General features: G+C 38.0%; 2 protein-coding genes across 14 annotated transcripts in view; one reads left to right on the forward strand and one right to left on the reverse strand.

Moving 5' to 3' along the window:
- The window catches only part of MRTFB (myocardin related transcription factor B), a 196,429-nt gene that overhangs the window by 41,236 nt on the left and 137,517 nt on the right, over nucleotides 1-17,676 (reverse strand). For 12 of the 13 annotated variants that reach the window (XR_004967653.1, XR_004967652.1, XR_004967654.1 and 9 more), the window contains 5 exons: nucleotides 17,068-17,133; nucleotides 14,577-14,632; nucleotides 13,420-13,495; nucleotides 8,209-8,370; nucleotides 5,844-6,022 (listed from right to left, as the gene is read on the reverse strand). Coding sequence is in view for 10 of the 13 variants with exons in the window: in XM_036310141.1 (XP_036166034.1) it covers nucleotides 5,844-6,022; nucleotides 8,209-8,370; nucleotides 13,420-13,495; nucleotides 14,577-14,632; nucleotides 17,068-17,133 (539 nt within the window). In the remaining 3 variants the exon portion in view is untranslated. The remainder of the gene's footprint in view (nucleotides 1-5,843; nucleotides 6,023-8,208; nucleotides 8,371-13,419; nucleotides 13,496-14,576; nucleotides 14,633-17,067; nucleotides 17,134-17,676) is intronic. The other variant, XM_036310148.1, reaches the window with a different exon arrangement.
- On the forward strand, nucleotides 255-1,694 carry LOC118655910 (40S ribosomal protein S29-like). Its single transcript, XM_036308483.1, has 2 exons — nucleotides 255-425; nucleotides 1,689-1,694. The coding sequence occupies exons 1-2, from the start codon at nucleotides 255-257 to the stop codon at nucleotides 1,692-1,694; spliced, it is 177 nt and encodes a 58-aa protein (XP_036164376.1).

Genomic DNA, 17,676 nt, shown 5'->3' on the forward strand with positions numbered 1-17,676 from the left:
ATGCAAATATTTTTAATCTCCAAACTTCCATACTTCTCTGAACCCAGGCCTCCCCTGGTATAAGAGTTAAGGCAGATAACTGTTAAATTCCTTTCCAACTAAAAAAATTCTATGATGTTAGATTTTAACAAGGACATTTTCTACTGAACTTGATTAATCCCATTAAGTAGCTCAATAATTTTGACTTTAACCCCCCGCCCCCCCTCCCCCCCCCCAGAGCCTAGCCTTTTGCCTGTTACTTCAAAGAAAGCAAGATGGGTAACCAGCAACTCTATTGGAGCCATTGGAGAAGATTCAGCCAGGATTCTCATTCTTGCCATGTCTGCTCAAATCCACATGGTCTGATCTGGAAATATGGCCTCGATATGTGCCCTCAGTGTTTCAGTCAGTACATGAAGGATATAGACTTCATTAAGTTGGACCAGGTAAACTTCCATGAATGGGTCACTTAAGACATCTCCCTTACCACAGAATGCTATCTCTTGTACATGAAATAAAAAACTTTAGTTATTTAAAAAAACACAAAAAACCCCCAAAGCCTAACAGCCATTTTTTAACAGAGGCCCTTCATGCAAACTGCTCTTTATAGAGAATCCTGCACTGAACTGCCAGCCTCTGCACTGACCTGCCAGCTTGTACGGTGTTTCTGCCATCTAAGCCAGCCCTTATAAAGGAATTCCTGGAATCCTACTTCAACCAATAGGACTGAGGCTTTCTCCACCTAATCGGAGTTGTGCAGCTCTGACCAACCAGAGTGGTTCTATTCTGACAAATCAGGACAGTGCCTTTTAAACCAATCAAAATGCGAGGATTTGGAGTCCTCATTTGCATGAAGACAGACCAATCAGGGCAAAGGGGTGGTGACTTCTATCCATATAAGCCAGCTACCCTCTGGCTCTGAGAGTATACTTTCCTTTTTCACTGAACACTGCATTTCCCTGGCTGAGCTAAAACAAAGATGTCTTATCAGAGCGCAGAGTAGACCAGTGAGGACCAGAGCAGAGCTGTCTACCCAGAGAGAGGCCTGGCCTCAGGGCTGCCTTACAGCTATGCTGTTTTCACAGCCAAGCTGTATCACAGTTGAGCTGTTTTGCACTGAATAAAGCTTCCTTCTTTAATACACACCAAATTGGGGATTCCTAATGGGGGTGAATTGGTGTTAATAACCATCAATTGACAACCATAAGGAGAGAACAACAAATTATATACAGCATAGGAGTTCTTATAAAACCAAAAGAAACATGAACACCCACTGAAAAATAAGAAATGTGTATTTCCAATGCAATTATAAAAAATATTTTAGATTCTTTTGCATGCACTAGATTTTCAGTTCCTAATACAATCTGACACATAAAAGGTGCTCAATATATAATTGTTGAACAGGAGAAACCAAGATGGTGGCATAGGTAAACACCGGAAATTGCTGCCTCGCACAACTACTTCAAAAATACAACTAAAAGACAAAACAGACATCATCCAGAACCACAGGAAGGCTGGCTGAGTGGAAATTCTACAACTCACCCAGAACTGGAGTTCAGAGCATTTGGGAGCTTGAGACTCCCTCCCAATTGAAAAAGACTACCATGACCTCAGTTGCCAGCCCTTTCCACATGCATGCGCCTCCGAACCTCTGCACTTTACTTCCACACCTCCTCTGAGTCTCAGTGTGCTTTTCTCTTTCCTTCTAGTTGTAGAATTTCCACTCATACGGGGAGCAACTGGACTGTCTGGCATCGGGCGGAACTTGAGGGCGGCTTTCTCTCAGAGGTGCAGCGATTACTGGGACATTGAGACATGGGTCCTCTTAGGGTAGGATTGAGGAGCAGCCATAGCTGCTTGCTCCGCCCTGTTGACCCCCTGAGAACCCCACTCCACCCAAGCTGTGTGCAGAGGCTTTTGCATATGAAAGGCCTGGCCCTTTGCAATCTGAAAATTACCTAACAAACTGCAGCTGGGTCAGAGAGACCCAGAACTTCCAAAAGAAGGCCCAAGGCCCCACAGCAGCTTGCACTGCTTCACAACTAGGCCTCATCTGGTCAACTCCAAACCCCAAACAAAGAAGAGGAATCTGCAGATCTCTCCATAGCTCCTGCTGGGTAGCCTCAGGCAGAGGCTAAATTAGCACCTCCTTAGAGATCCAAGAGCCAGTGTACCCAGTGGTCAGAATGGGACCATCCAGATTACAACTCCTCAGATCCATAAGGGACACACTCAGGGGGCAGATTCAGTGAGCACTAAAGCCCCACTGAAGCAAGTCTTGCCCCATAAAGTTGTCTCCAGCACAGAAGTTCTCCCACTGCAGACACAGCTGATTCTCACAGCCAATTGGCCTGGAGGTCAATTCCTCCCAGTGGTACCTACAACAATCAAGGCTTAACTACAACAAGACTGTGCACAAAGCCCACAAAGGGGTGCACCAAGAGTGGTGGCTGAGCCACTGGGCCCTATAGGACACCTAGCACAGAAAGGGAGGCTGAGCCACTGGGCCCTATAGGACACCTAGCACAGAAAGCCACTCTATCAACACAGGGAAGCATAAAAAATGCGGAGACAAAGAAACAGGTCACAAATGACAGAAATGGAGGAAAGCAAACTACTGCATATAGAGTTCAAAACCACACTTCTAAGGTTTTTCAAGAATTTTCTAGAAACCACCGATAAATTTAGTGAGACCCTCAAGAAATCTAGTGAGACCCTCGAGGTTATGAAAAAGGACCAACTAGAAATTAAGCATACACTGACTCAAATAAAGAATATTATACAGAGTTCCAACAGCAGACTAGAGGATCGCAAGAATCAAGTCAAAGATGTGAAATACGAAGAAGCAAAAAACACCCAACCGGAAAAGCAAAATGAAAAAAGAATCCAAATATATGAAGATAGTGTAAGGAGCCTCTGGGACAGCTTCAAGCATACCAACATCTGAATTATAGGGGTGCCAGAAGAAGAGAGAGAGCAAGATATTGAAAACCTATTTGAAGAAATAATGACAGAAAACTTCCCCCACCTGGTGAAACAAATAGACTTACAAGTCCAGGAAGTGCAGAGAACCCCAAACAAAAGGAATCTAAAGAGGACCACACCAAGACACATCATAATTAAAATGCCAAGAGCAAAAGACAAAGAGAGAATCTTAAAAGTAGCAAGAGAAAAAAAGGCAGTTACCTAAAAGGGAGTACCCATACGACTATCAGTTGATTTCTCAACAGAAACTATGCAGGCCAGAAGGGAGTGGCAAGAAATATTCAAAGTGAAGAATAGCAAGAACCTACAACCAAGATGACTTTACCCAGCAAAGCTATCATTCAGAATTGAAGGTCAGATAAAGAGCTTCACAGATAAGAAAAAGCTAAAGGAGTTCATCACCACCAAACCAGTATTATATGAAATGCTGAAAGGTATCCTTTAAGAAGAGGAAGAAGAAGAAAAAGTAAAGATACAAATTATGGACAACAAATACACATCTATCAACAAGTGAATCTAAAAATCAAGTGAATAAATAATCTGATGAACAGAATAAACTGGTGAATATAATAGAATCAGGGGCATAGAAAGGGAGTGGACTGACTATTCTCAGGGGGGAAAGAGGTGTGTGGGATGCAGGAAGAGACTGGACAAAAATTGTACAACTATGGATGAGGACGGTTGGGGGGGCGGGTAAGGGCAGAGGGTGGGGTGGGAACCGGGTGGAGGGGAGCTATTGGGGGAAAAAAGAGGAACAACTGTAATAATCTGAATAATAAATATTTAATTAAAAAAAAGAATGGTTAGCAATTTACTTTCCCTTCTAGTCACAGTGTAAAGCACAAGTAAAATTCAAAAAGCATATCTTATTAATTGAATGCTCTCATTACTGTTGCAGTTTTGAATAAACTCACTTTGGATGGTTAAAAAAAAATTATTGTTGAACAAATGAATTCAATCTAACAAAAATCAAGGAGTCAATTAAAACAGTCAAATATCCAAATAGTGTGCAAGACTTAAGGTAATGGTATTACCTACTTGTGGTAAACACATAGTGACTGGAAATCTGTATTACCTTCCTGGAAAGCAATTATTATATCTTTTGCCCAACAAAAGGTTCAAGTTCATTTCCATATCTGGTAATTATTCAGAGAAATAATGAAATAAGTGCTCAACAGTGTATGTATTAAAAAAACACACCAGGGTGTAGCAAATATGTGAGAATACAACAGGGGCTCTTATTGTGTGTATGAGTGAAAAACAGGAACTAAGTCCAAATAACCAACAATGGAAACTGGTTAAAAGAGATGCAATAATTCAGTTCAAGTGAATACTATTTGGCAATAAAAAGTGATATATATTTATTGACAAGGGACTATATCAAACTTAAAAACTTTGCATTAAAGGACACTATCAACAGAGTGAAGAAGTGACACATGGAATGGGAGAAAATATTTGCAAATCATATATCTGATAAGAGGTTAATATCCAAAATATATGAAGAACTCTTACAACTCAAAAATAGAAAAACAAATAACCTGATTAAAAAATGGGCAAAAGACTTTAACAGACATTTCTCCAAAGATAATATAGAAATAGCCAACAAGCATATGAAAAGATGCTCAACATAACTAATCATTAAAGAAATGCAAATCAAAAGCACAGGGAGGTATCACCTCACACCACTGGCATGGCTACTATTACAAGAACATAAATTAACAAGTGTCAGCAAGGATGTGGATAATTGGAATCCTTGTGCACTGCTGAATATGAAATGGTACAGCCACTATGGAGACCAATATGCAGCTTCCCTAACAAATTAAAAATAGAATGACCATATGATCCAGCAATTTCACTTCTGGGTATATGCCCAAAAGAATTGAAAACAAGTCTAGAAAACAAGATTTCCACACCCATGTACACAGCACCATTATTCACAAAAGTCAAGAGGTGGGACCACCCAGTGTCCACTGACAAATGGATAAAAACAATGTAAATCCATACAATGGAGTATTATTCAGCCTTAAAAATAAAGGAGATTCTGTCACATACTACAATATGGGTGAACCTTGAGGATGTTATATTAAGTGAAATAAGACAGTCACAAAAAGATAAATACTGTATGATTCTACTAATATGAAATATCTAAAGCAGTCAAATTCATAAAGACAGAAACTGAATGGTGGTTGCTAGGGCCTGGGGGGAGGAGGAACTGGGAGTTGTTTACTGGATATAGTTTCAGTTTTGCAAGACAAAAACATCTGGCAATCTGTTGCACAACAATGTGAGTATATTTAACATTACTGAACTGTACACTTTAAAATGGTGAAGGTGGTGCCCTAGTTGGTTTGGCTCAGTGGAGTGTCGGCCTGTGGATTGAAGGGCCCCGGTTTGATTCCGGTGAAGGGCACATGCGTGGGTTGTGGGCTCGATCCCTCATAGGGGGCGTGCAGGAGGCAGCTGATCAATGATTCTCTCTCATCGATCAATGATTCTCTCTCATTGTTGAGGTTTCTATCTCTCTCTCACTCTCCCTTCCTCTGTAAAACCAATAAAATAAAAAATAAAATGGTTAAGGCGGTAAAAAAAAAAGGTGGACTTTATGATATATGAATTATATCTAAAAAAAAGTTATGTGAAAAATTTTAAGAGTTACAAACTGTAAAATAAAAATGTGTGTATATAAAAGAAATAAAATGCAAGAATCTATTGAAAAATGTTAACAGTGGTTAGATTACAGGTGAATAGATATTTCTCCACATTTTCAGACTTTTCTTCTGGTGAGAATGTACTGATATGTAAAATACAAGACATATACTTGATATACAAAAAAGCAAGGTACTTTCTCTATTTAGGGGTAAAAACAAGAAGGATGATACCTGGGCTGGAGTGTTTGCAGTCACAGGAGATGGTGACTCACTAACTCTTGGCTCACTTGGGGATGCGGCCGAGCCCTGCGACTCCTGGCTGGCGGGCTGGTCTGGAGACAAAGCATCACTACTGTCTTCGTCAAATGAGAAATCTCCCTGAGTTTGGGGATAGCCTTCTTTCCCAACGCCTAAAGAAAGAAATGATTTGTAACTGATTTTTGCCTTGGAATACCAAACTTAAAATGAAAAAGGAAGAGAATATTGTTTTTTTCTAAGAACGTAGGAATCTGGTTAAAAAAAAAAAAGAACATTATGTACTTCCCGCCACTACCTACTTTAAGTACTTGGGGGGGGGGGGGAATCAAACCTGAATCTAGTCAAGCCTTTGAATCCAACTGCCAGTTATAGGAAGTACAGGAGACAGAAAGTTTTTAATGACACCTGTGGATGCAAATGCATCCAGTAAAATCAGAATGTGGAGATGCCACAGATAAAACCACCACATTCATCAACAAATAAATACAGTGGGGCCTTGACTTACGAGTGTCCCAACTAACGAGTTTTTCGAGATATGAGCTGTCTCTCGGCCCATTTTTTGCTTTGAGTTGCGAGCTAAAATTCGGGTTACGAGCCAGCTTCAGATACCCCACCGCTAGTTGGCGCAGCGAACGTCACAGTGAACGCCACAACATCAGCCCAGCATCACGTGTCTCACTCATTCACTTTTTGATTTGACATACGAGTAATTTGAGTTACGAGCTCCATCACGGAACGAATTAAACTCGTAAGTCAAGGTCCCACTGTAGTAAGAAATGAAAGGAGGAGGAAGGCCCATGTAAAAGATTAAGACTTAAGAGGTGTATCAGCCAAAGGGAACATGTGGACCTTAGTTGGATCCTGATATGGAATCCAACTATTACAAAGCATTAAGAGGCAATAGGGAAAATGGGGCTGGTGACTGGGTATCCTGTTAAGTCCCACTTCATGGAGTGGCCCAGCTATACTGATACCTTGCTTTTGGGAGCCCGTTTCCTTGGGATTAAAAGGAATCATAGCTGATTGTACTACTTCGAATTATGGACTACGAATGGCCTAAGGTTGAAATTCATACTAATGCAAAACAGAAAGTCCCCGTGAGTAATGGAAACTATCATAGTTTTCAAGTAGAATATTAACTTTAAAAAGTTGCTTGCTGAGCCCTAGCCGGTTTGGCTCAGTGGATAGAGTGTTAACCTATGGACTGAAGGTTGCTAGGTTTTGATTCCTGTCAAGGGCATGTGCCTAGGTTGCAGGCTCGATCCCTGGCCCTGGTCTGGTATGTGTAGGAGGCAACCAATCGATGTGTCTCTCTAACACTGATGTTTCTTTCTGTCTCTCCCCATCCCTTCCACTCTCTTTAAAAATCAATGGAAAAATATCCTCAGGTGAGTATTAACCAAAAAAAAAAAAAAAAAAAAAAAAAATTTGCTTGCTGTATAAGTGGCATTATTCTGGAATTTATTTTTCATGCTAAATTTTATACCAGAAAAAAGTGGAAATATTAGTAACAAAGTATGATAAAGTGAGATAAGATGGACAAAATACTACCATTCATAATGAATACATATATACTCATCTCTATTTACCTTGCTGAATAACACAGAACAAGCTATTTTTCTTTATCTTTCTTAGAAGTAAAGAGAACAAAAATAATAAGAACTTTGTAAAAATTTTAAACAAAACAACATAAACTAAACAGTATAGTACAATAAGTCTAACTTAGACAATGTGATAAGGAAATCAGAACTTAAAGACTTAAACCTAGGATGTAAGGAGAATCTCTGTGTTACTGGTAAGAGATGCTATTCTTAACAGTATCTAATATACAGTTAGCCCTCTGTATCTGTGGGTTCTGCATCCTCAGTTCAAACAACTCCAGATCGAAAATAGTTCCCCAAACGTTACGTTGTTGCTGACACGTGCTACACAGTTAGGCCTAAGATGACTGCCTCTGTAGTGAACATGTACAGACTTTTTCTTGCCATTATTCCCAAGCAATATAGTTTAACAATTATTTACATAGCATTAACATGGCATTAGGGATCTAGAAGTGATTTGAAGTGTATGGGAGGATGGTAGGGAGGTTAAATGCGAATGGCATTTATATACAGGACTCGAGCATCCAAGGATTTTGGTATTCATGGGGGGTCCTGGAACCAAGCTGCCTTGGATGCTGAGGGACGACTGTAATAATCATCATGGAATCAGTGCAGGTGTTAATGTCTAACCCACTAGAAAACAATACCTATGATTGGTGCTGGCCTTTAAAAGTTAATCTGTTTTCTCTAAAAGTGCCAAGCTTTTTTTCTCCCAGAATAAATTTTTAAAGTCTTGCCTATAATTGCTTCCTTAACACTGGAGTCTACAGGCAGGATGTTTTTCTCCACCAGCTCCATAGGACCAGGTCTCTGAGCAATCTTTTCATTCAGATCATCAGCTAGGCGAGCTCTTTTCAACTTCATCTGAGTGGCCTGCAGGGATGGCTCTGCAAATGTTTCTAAAAGAAGAAACAAAGTTTAAACCATTACTTGAATTACTATCTCTATTCCACAATGCTATTTCAGGCCAACTAATTTAAGTTAAATTGGTTTAAACATATTGATGTGTTCTCAACATATTTATGGAAGAAGAAAATGACTTTTTAAGACCGTCCCGGTATATATTTTATATTTTTAGTCCTGGATAGCTTTATACTGCCTATACAATATGGATGCCCATTGACTCACATAAACATGAACTTAAGCAAAAAGTGGGGTACTGCTGTTGTTCATTTATGGCAAGAGCGGCATATTCACATTTATTAGGTATCAGGGATACAGAGGGTGAACAAGACAGATGTGGTCCATGGCTCAAGAAGTTCACTGTTTTAGATTTGGCTTCATTGGAAAGTCAGTTCCTAGAAGGAGAGACACTGTATCTTAGAAATCTGTATTTTAGGATATAAACTTCTCTGCAGGAGTCAATGAGAAGAGCTTCAAATCACATTCTTGTATTGATCCCCATGTGTCACAGAGTCAATCATCATAATTAAGAATTTGGGTTTATTTCTGCATACATAAATAATCCTGTGTCTGTTAGAACATTCAATTACTGTACATAGTAATTAATGGTCATATAAAAGCATCAGCTCATCTATTTACAAATAAATGAAGTTTTGAAACTATTATAAACATCATAACTTGTTCATTTGCATAATTCTGTCAATTACTTGTGTTTCCCATAACTCTCACTAACATTTTATTACATTGTTCTAAATAATGTTTATAATTGATTAAACATAATGATGAAGTGTTAATGCAAAATTTAGAGTTGAAAGTTGCTTGCCTCTTAAATTATACAGAAGGTCTTTTAATGAAAGTCCCCATAAGCATTCTCAGGATTAACTGATGTTCTTCATTTTGTAGGTAAAATGTCCTTGTTGAAGCCCAAAGCTCACTGCAAGTCCGAGGCCGATAAACTACTCTGCGGCACATCTGAGTGTAGCTGAGCCCTGAACACCTCGGGGGTTTGGTGTGTTGACTCCCCCCACAGTCAAAAATCTACATATAACTTAACTACTAATAGCCTACTGTTGACCAGCCTTACTGATAACTTAAACAGCCGATTAACACATATTTTATATGTTATATGTATTATTCACCGTATTCTCAGAATAAAGTAAGCTAGAGTAAAATGATACTAAGAAAATTTTAAGGAAGACAAAATACATTTGTAGCATTCACTGAAAAAATCATATATAAGTAGGCCTGTACAGCTCCAACTCATGTTGATCATGGGTCACTGCACTTATCTTTCCACCAGTTGATTTATATGCTCACCAAAATAGATTTATTGTCCACAAAATAGTTCATATCTGTCAGGATTGCTAATGCCAATACATAATATAATTAGATGTTATGAGGAAAGACAAAGTTCAAAAATAGAATGATTATTACTACTTTCAACAATAAAGATTTTTTAAAAAATGTAAGAACAATAAAAAAATAAAATACTTCATAGAAACCTGTACAAATGCTTTGGAACAATTTGAGAAAGGTAAATCATTAAAAAAAAAATCACTGTCAAATTAGGGCAGTTAATAACTGTAAAAGATTTGGGGGAAAATTGTAAAATCTAGGATTTAAAAACTCAGATTGCTTTTCAAGTGTCTTAAAGTTTTTCTTCCACCATAAATGGAAATTGTAGACAATGTACAATGGTTTTGTGCTTTATGCAAGAAAGATGAAGTGAACTCCATTCATTAAAGCCTTCCCCAAAGTGAAGGTCCTAGCCCTCAGTCAGAATTCTGGCAAATAAATGCACGTCCATAAGTTAAAATAACGTGTAGTCATCTCATTTTTATGATTTTGCATATAACTAACTGTGGCCCCTATCTTGTTAGATAAAACACTTCTAACCATACAGGATGATCGGTTGTGAGAATTAGATCATGCACTCTTTGACTGATATTTAAATGCTTCTGTTAAGATTTAGGTCAGTGGTTCTCAACCTGTGGGTCGCCAACCTGCGGGTCGCGACCCCTTTGTGGGTCGAGCGACCCTTTCACAGGGGTCGCCTAAGACCATCGGAAAAACAGATATATAATTACAGTGGTTCTCAACCTTCCTAATGCCGCGACCCTTTAATACAGTTCCTCATGTTGTGGTGACCCCCAACCATAAAATTATTTTCATTGCTACTTCATAACTGTAATTTTGCTACTGTTATGAATCGTAATGTAAATATCTGATATGCACGATGTATTTTCATTGTTACAAATTGAACATAATTAAAGAATAGTGATTCATCACAAAAACAGTATATAATTATATATGTGTTTTCCGATGGTCTTAGGCGACCTCTGTGAAAGGGTCGTTCGACCCCCAGAGGGGTCATAACCCACAGGTTGAGAACCGCTGATTTAGGTAGAGCAGTCTTCTGCCTTCCTCTTCTCTCCCATCAACACAATCTTCGTGATATCAGGAATATGTTTGGAAAGAAACTATTCCAGAAATAAATACTCAGAGGCTGGCATTTCGGTATGTTTCTGTTCCTAGCCTTATTACCACCTCATTTCCATTAGGCTGAGGCTGGATTTTAGCTGCTAAACTTCAGAAAACAATTCAGACTTTTGCCTGCCAAATATCAAATTGGGATAATGTTAAAATAACTTGGGGGTGGTTTTAAGGCATTTAAAAAGTATAGATGACACATTTTTTCTTACTTTAAAAATCCCAACTTGAGTACAGATGTCCTAAAAACATCACTTAAGGTTCAGTCATGTACATGAGTAGGTTTTTAAATGTTGGGTAGCCTTCTTTATAAAAAGCAAATATGATTTCTTTTGACAGCTAAATGTATTGGCCTTGGTTTTAATTATATTAATAAAGCCTGTTACAGTTAGGGGGTAAGTTGAAACAGGCAGCATTGTTCCTCCAAAAATGCCTCTTATAGGTTAAGATGTCTGCAGGCAGAGAAAGAGCCATTTCCCTAGTCACTTAGCAGTAAATTACTTCTTTGGAGGTTCACTTATCCCTGATAGCTGGTAGCTGCTCCTGCCCTACCACTGGAGTTCTGGAAATGCCTTTTCAGTCCAGTGGACTTCTGAGAACACAACCTGAAGAGTTTATCATCCAGGGGCTATCACTTCCTGCCCCAAATATGAAGACAGTCACATAATCATAGATTCTTTGGACCAGAAGAGACCCGACTTGGGGTTGTAGAGGCTAACTTTATACTTGGAGCTTCTTTACAAAATCCTTAACGTAGTGTCAGCCTGTACTTATTCTCACAGCAGCCTCTTTATTCCCTATAAAGCACTTTTCTGATTGTGTAATTCATTTATTTTGTCTGTTTATTTGTCTGTACCATTAGAATGTAAACTCCATGAAGACAGGTTCACTTGTTGGCCTCTGGTGTCTGGCTCACTGGCCAATGACTAAACACCTCTGATCACAGCCACCATGAGGCTTCCTGAAAAGTCTGTATTTGGACATACCTGACCTTTAGGGTATTATTCCTTATGTTGAGCCACAACCTAATACTTTTTACTATTAATGTCAACCTAATTCTCATGTCAACCTAATTCTAATACTAAATCTGTCATCAGGCCAGAGAGAACAAATCTAATCTTTCCTCTACATGATAATTGTGTCTGAATATTTGAGGAGTTTTCAGATTCTTTCTGTATCTTCTCAAGTTTTAACATACTGAAGACTATCACACGGTCAAGCTCCTAGTCTTGCTCAATAAATTAGAGAAGCAAAATAATGAAAGAAAATGTAACTTGAGAAATTTATGGTGGTGATACCAGCTTTCAAGAATGCTCTGTCTTCAGCCACTGTGGAAAACAGTGTGGAGTTTCCTCAAAAAATTACAAATGGAACTGCTGTTTCACCCAGTGAGCCCACTACTGGGAATGTATCCGAAGAACCCCGAAACACTAATAAAAAAGAATATATGTACCCTGATGTTCATAGCAGTGTTCTTTACAATAGCCAAGATCTAGAAAGAGCCAAAGTGCCAATCAGTAGATGAGTGGATAAAAGCCCTTGTGGCTCAGGTGGTTGGGGTGTTGTCCTGTATACCAAAAGGTGGTGGGTTCGATCTCTGGTGGGGCGTGTGTGGGATTGACATTTCTCACCCCCCCCCACCTCTCTCTCTCAGCTGTAAAAAAGAAGCTCTTTCCTTCTGTGACAGCATAGATGGACCTGGAGATTATTAAACTAAGCGAAATAAACCAGTCAGAGAAAGACAAATGCCATATGATCTCACTTATATGTGGAATCTAATGACCAAAATAAACTGACGAACAAAATAGGATCAGATGCATGGAGGTATGGAACAGACTGACAGAGCTAAGAGGGGAGGAGTGTGGGGGTGGGGGAATAGAAGAGATTAGCCAAAGAACAAAAATGCATATGCGTAGCCCATGGGCACAGACAACAATGGTGAAGGCCAGGGAAGAGTGGGGGACATGTGTAATAGTGCCAACAATAATAAAAAAAGAATGCTATGTATCCAGAGAGAAAAATATCCTGGCCTTAGCCATTCGTCTCATGAAAGATGGAATAGAACCATCCCTACCAGCTTCATAAGTGATGAGGCCAGATGGAGAAAATTTGCTGGGCTGAGTGGAGGGTGTTTAAGATAATGGTTAAATCAAGCTGGACTATTGTGGGCAAGTAGCAACAAAGCAATAATGTTAGGTGTGGACATTGTCCCACGCAGACATAACAGGGAAATCTATGGTTAGACTTGTGGCCATTGTACCCTTTATGACTTAATGAGTGGGCATATGTCCCTCTCTGAAGAAGAAATCCTCTGGACTGAAAAGTTTTTCCAGGACAGTATGATAGACACCTATGGTACCAGCTGGTGGGGAAGAGTCCGTCCATCAGTAGGCTATTTGGAGAATCAAACCTTTCCCATGTACCTAACATAACTTTGGGTCTTCATGTTGCTATCCAATTTGGAGGATGTCAGCCTGTGGGGTAAAAGTTATTAAATGGGAATAAAAAGAAATGGCGGCATTCTCACATAAAACAAGCAGAAATAAGATTGTTACCTTCTAAAATGTGCATCCTGACAAGTTCAGAACGATCTGGTCGACTTCGAATCTTGTGCTTCAAAAAGTTTTCAGTCTTAAAAAAAAAAAGAGATAATCTTGCCATAAATTGATTATGACTTATTGTGTTTTTACATATTTTTCTCTCAAGGTACTCCATTTAAATTAATTGATACCCTTTTGGTCATGATTTTGAGAGGAACAGAAAAGTAGAAATTAGTGCTTTGAGAAACTATTATCCAATATACGATTTAAATTGCAGCCTTCAACATTGTACAAGGACATAGTATATGCTGGTATAAAGTAATCAAGTTATAGACCTTTATTTTAAAACTTGGGAAAGGCAAAGGCTCATAATTTTTAAATTGATTTTTGAACAGACATAAAATTTCGAACATTTAAATATCTAAAAAAATCTAAACTTCAGATCAAGTAAAAAAATCCACCTAAATAACAATTTACTAAAATTTCTCATATATTTTCTTTGATGAGTTCATATCCTTGATCAGATTTTCTTATTCAGAACTGTACTCAAACAATAGGGTTTTATATTTTCTAAGCCTCTAAGAGATCATTATTGCATCCTGAGAAAATTCTAAAGGAATTTTTGTCATAAAACATGATAGAAGTTATCCCTAAAACAAAAAGAAAAAAATGTGCATATTGGTACTTTTAAAGAAAAATAATAAATATCAATTCGGTATGCAACTATGATGGAGTCAACTCAAAGAATAAAACAGAGTGGCTTGTGGCCATATTCTTTGATTTGGTCAGATTCTCCTACCCTTGGTCACAGGTACAGGTAACACAGTAGGGTCTATGTCCATCTGCTGGGGTAACAATGGCAGAATTACTTCATTATTATTCTGAAAACTGTGGTTATGCCCTGAAAGCAAGTAAGCAAAGAAGTATGATTTGTCCTGTATGTACAAAACTAGACACTAGTTTTAAAAGAACAAAATTTGAACGTCATGTATTTTCTACCAATTTCGAAGATAAAAACTACCCCAGGATATATTACTCTATATGCCATGTATCCTGCAAATTCACTGCAGTTCCTCTTTTGACATATTTAGGAGTAAGACTGCTACTTGTCCACAGGTGTTTTGAAATGAGAGAAGCAGAGAAGTAGAACATTTTAAAGTGAGATTTCTTACTCTGGCTCGTTCCAAGCTTTTTATCTGCTCATGGAATGCTGCTGGGCTCTTCAAGGCTGCGAGAGGAAAAGAAATTGGTTCCGTAGCATAAATAGAGGAGTTAATACTTCAGTCAAACATTACAGTACTTCTTGATGTTTCTTCTTAACCTTAGTAGTTCACATCTACAGTTCCATTTATTTACTAGTTCCTTTAGGAGATCTGCAAAATTTGGAACCTTAAGTGTTTCATAATTAAAACTATATATTTCAGCCCTAGCCCGTTTGGCTCAGTGGATAGAGCATCAGCCTGTGGACTGAAAGGTCCCAGGTTCGATTCTGGTCAAGGGCACATTTCCAGATTGCGGGCTCGATCCCCAGTAGGGGGTGTGCAGGAGGCAGCCGATCAATGATCCTCTCTCATCATTGATGTTTCTATCTCTCTCTCTCTCTTCCTCTCTGAAATCAATAAAACACACACACACACACACACACACACACACACACACACACACACAAAACAACAACAAAAACCCCCCACACTATATATTTCATAGGAGCATTTGAGATCTTGTTCTCTGGCATACATCATCAGTTTAGCTCAAATAAACTCTTATAAAAATTTTAAAAACTGTATGTAGTTCACAAATAAAACAAGCAAACTTTTAAAATGAAGTTGTATACATAATGACAATGCAAATATCAGGTTAGATTAGTTCCAACCAATTGCTGGGGCAAATTACCATCACCAAGGGAACTCTGATGATTCCTTGACAGGACTTTATTGGCCATATAAGCTACTGGAAAAAGCCCAAATGTCCTTAGAACATTTAACCTTGAGTGATGTGACCTTGAACATGAGATCCACTGTACTTCATGTTGTACAGATCTATCATTTACTGAGAACCCACAACAGGCTTAGCTCAGTGCTCTGTGGTCAATCACAATTATATTACTATTGATCATCACAACAGCCTTGCAAGGTAGGCATTAGCCCCAGTATAGACTCCAAGAAGTAAAATGAATTCTTGAAGTCATATAGCTAGATGGTGATCAAAGTGGGATTTAAATCTAGAATTCTGAATTTGAAAGGTTCATGCTCTTTCTACCACACCACAATGCAAATCACTCTAAAGACATAGTGATTCTTTAATATGTTAAGTGCTAGTACATTAAATATTCCAGAATCCCAAAGTGAGGGTAAGCAGTGCTTATTTACTAAATCCCTGCCTACTGCAATATTTCTATCAATTATCTTTGCAAAACCTTTTGTATGTCCACCACTGTCTGATAACACCCTGCATTTAATGACTACAAGCAGTCAGATGATGTGGGTGAGATATAGGACTAGGCTCACTTAGGCTGTCATCTCCAAAAGTTGGCCCATCAACTCTTGTAGCATTACTGTTGTCAGCTCTGGTACTTGAAGCACTGCAAAGACTCCTAGCAGCTAGTCCCAACGGGTTTGGCTAGGGACCAACTTCTAAAAGCAGGGACCAGCTTCTAAAAGCAGACTGGCTTAGCAGTGGTGTCTTAAACATCATAATTTGTTCCTATTTGACTGATCCTGTTCATAGTCAGGAATGTAGTGGTGAAGAAATCTGGCAGATTATTAAACCAGCTTTGACTCTGTCACAATGCTAGCTTAAAAATATTTAGACAATTAATGGTCCAGAAAAAAAGGTTTCAATGGGAAAAATCTACTGCAGAGCAAAACTGTTCCTTATAAACCAAAAAAGGTAAAATCAATGATTCAGAAGACTGGGAAGCATAAATGCTTTTTGTAATTTTTTTTAAAGCCAAATAAGTTACTTCTTGGAGAAATCAACTTTTAGAAAAAATCCATATAAATAATCCTAATGGCCTACATAAAACCACCACTCGTCCTCTCTAAAATATGGGTTCATCTTCAAACTTGGTGATTAAAGCTAAAGAAGACAGCCTGGACAAATATTCTAAAATTAACCAACTCTCAAAAAATGAAGGACTGAAGCTTAGAGATAACTAGTTGGAAAATATCTGTACTCGGGCAAGAAAGATTTTATTAATTATAAATAGAATATTTATTAGTCCTGTAACTAAGACACATTTAATATTATAGCCTATACTATAGCATAAAAGATAATTTAAATTAAATAATTTAAAGTATAATAAGGTTTTGAGTTAATTTTATATGCTACTTTTGCAAGTCTAAGTAACACTGGATCCATTAAGTAGCGATTACTTCAATTAGTTAAAACTAAAACAAATGTTGCAGTTTGAAGAACTGATGTTAGCCTAATTACAGAGTTTTAAAGGTGTTCCTTTGTATAATATAAAATTTGAGTCCAATTTTTAAACGGCATCGAGTTTTTAAAATGTGTTTTAAATAATTCCCTTAGGTTGGCAATGCTGAAGCCTGGTTTTTCTTATAAACTCATCTGGTAATTATATATTGATTACATGGGTACAGGTTCTTCTTGGACATGCCCATTGTTATGTTACATTAGAGATGACAGACACTCGAATCTTACGTGGCATGATGCCCTGGTCCACGAGCTGTTCCCGCGTCCGCCTCTGTTGCAGCCTCAGCTGAAGCACTGTGAAAAGGAAATAATTACCATTAGAGTTCAGAGGCAACTGCAAGAGGCAACTTTATTAAACATCTTCTAATTCATAATGGAATAGAAATACTACCTGGCACCATCCAATCTGTAAAAAGAGAATCAGTTCATGATTTCTGCCTGCTTGGTGAACTCTGACGTTCTCTCAGAATACTTTGTGTTAAGTTAGTTAATAATGTTTATTTGCTGAATAAAGCAAAGTATTTGTTGTTTAAATACAATCACATAGTACTCAGCAAATAAAAGTAATTGGCTTATATACTGTCTTATTTGTAGAAATATGAGATTCCTTAACATTCCTTAGTTTTTTTTTTTTTGTTGTTAAAAACTAGTTATAGCAAAAATGTATTTTAAGGAAATATTGAATTATTTGGAGGGATTTACTCTATCTGGAACAAATTTTAAATAGCTTTAATGAAGGTCAACTGCATAATAAAAGTTAGACCCATGAGATATTACTAACAACCCAAGGGAAAATTTCTAAATTAGGAATTTAAAGTTTACTAATCTTTGCACAAT

This window comes from Myotis myotis, unplaced genomic scaffold (assembly GCF_014108235.1).
Source record: "Myotis myotis isolate mMyoMyo1 unplaced genomic scaffold, mMyoMyo1.p scaffold_m19_p_5, whole genome shotgun sequence".
Taxonomy (NCBI): domain Eukaryota; kingdom Metazoa; phylum Chordata; class Mammalia; order Chiroptera; family Vespertilionidae; genus Myotis; species Myotis myotis.

Excerpts from the sequence above, each read along its gene's own strand:
- LOC118655910 (XM_036308483.1), top strand. The coding sequence starts at position 255 with ATGGGTAACCAGCAACTCTATTGGAGCCATTGGAGAAGATTCAGCCAG.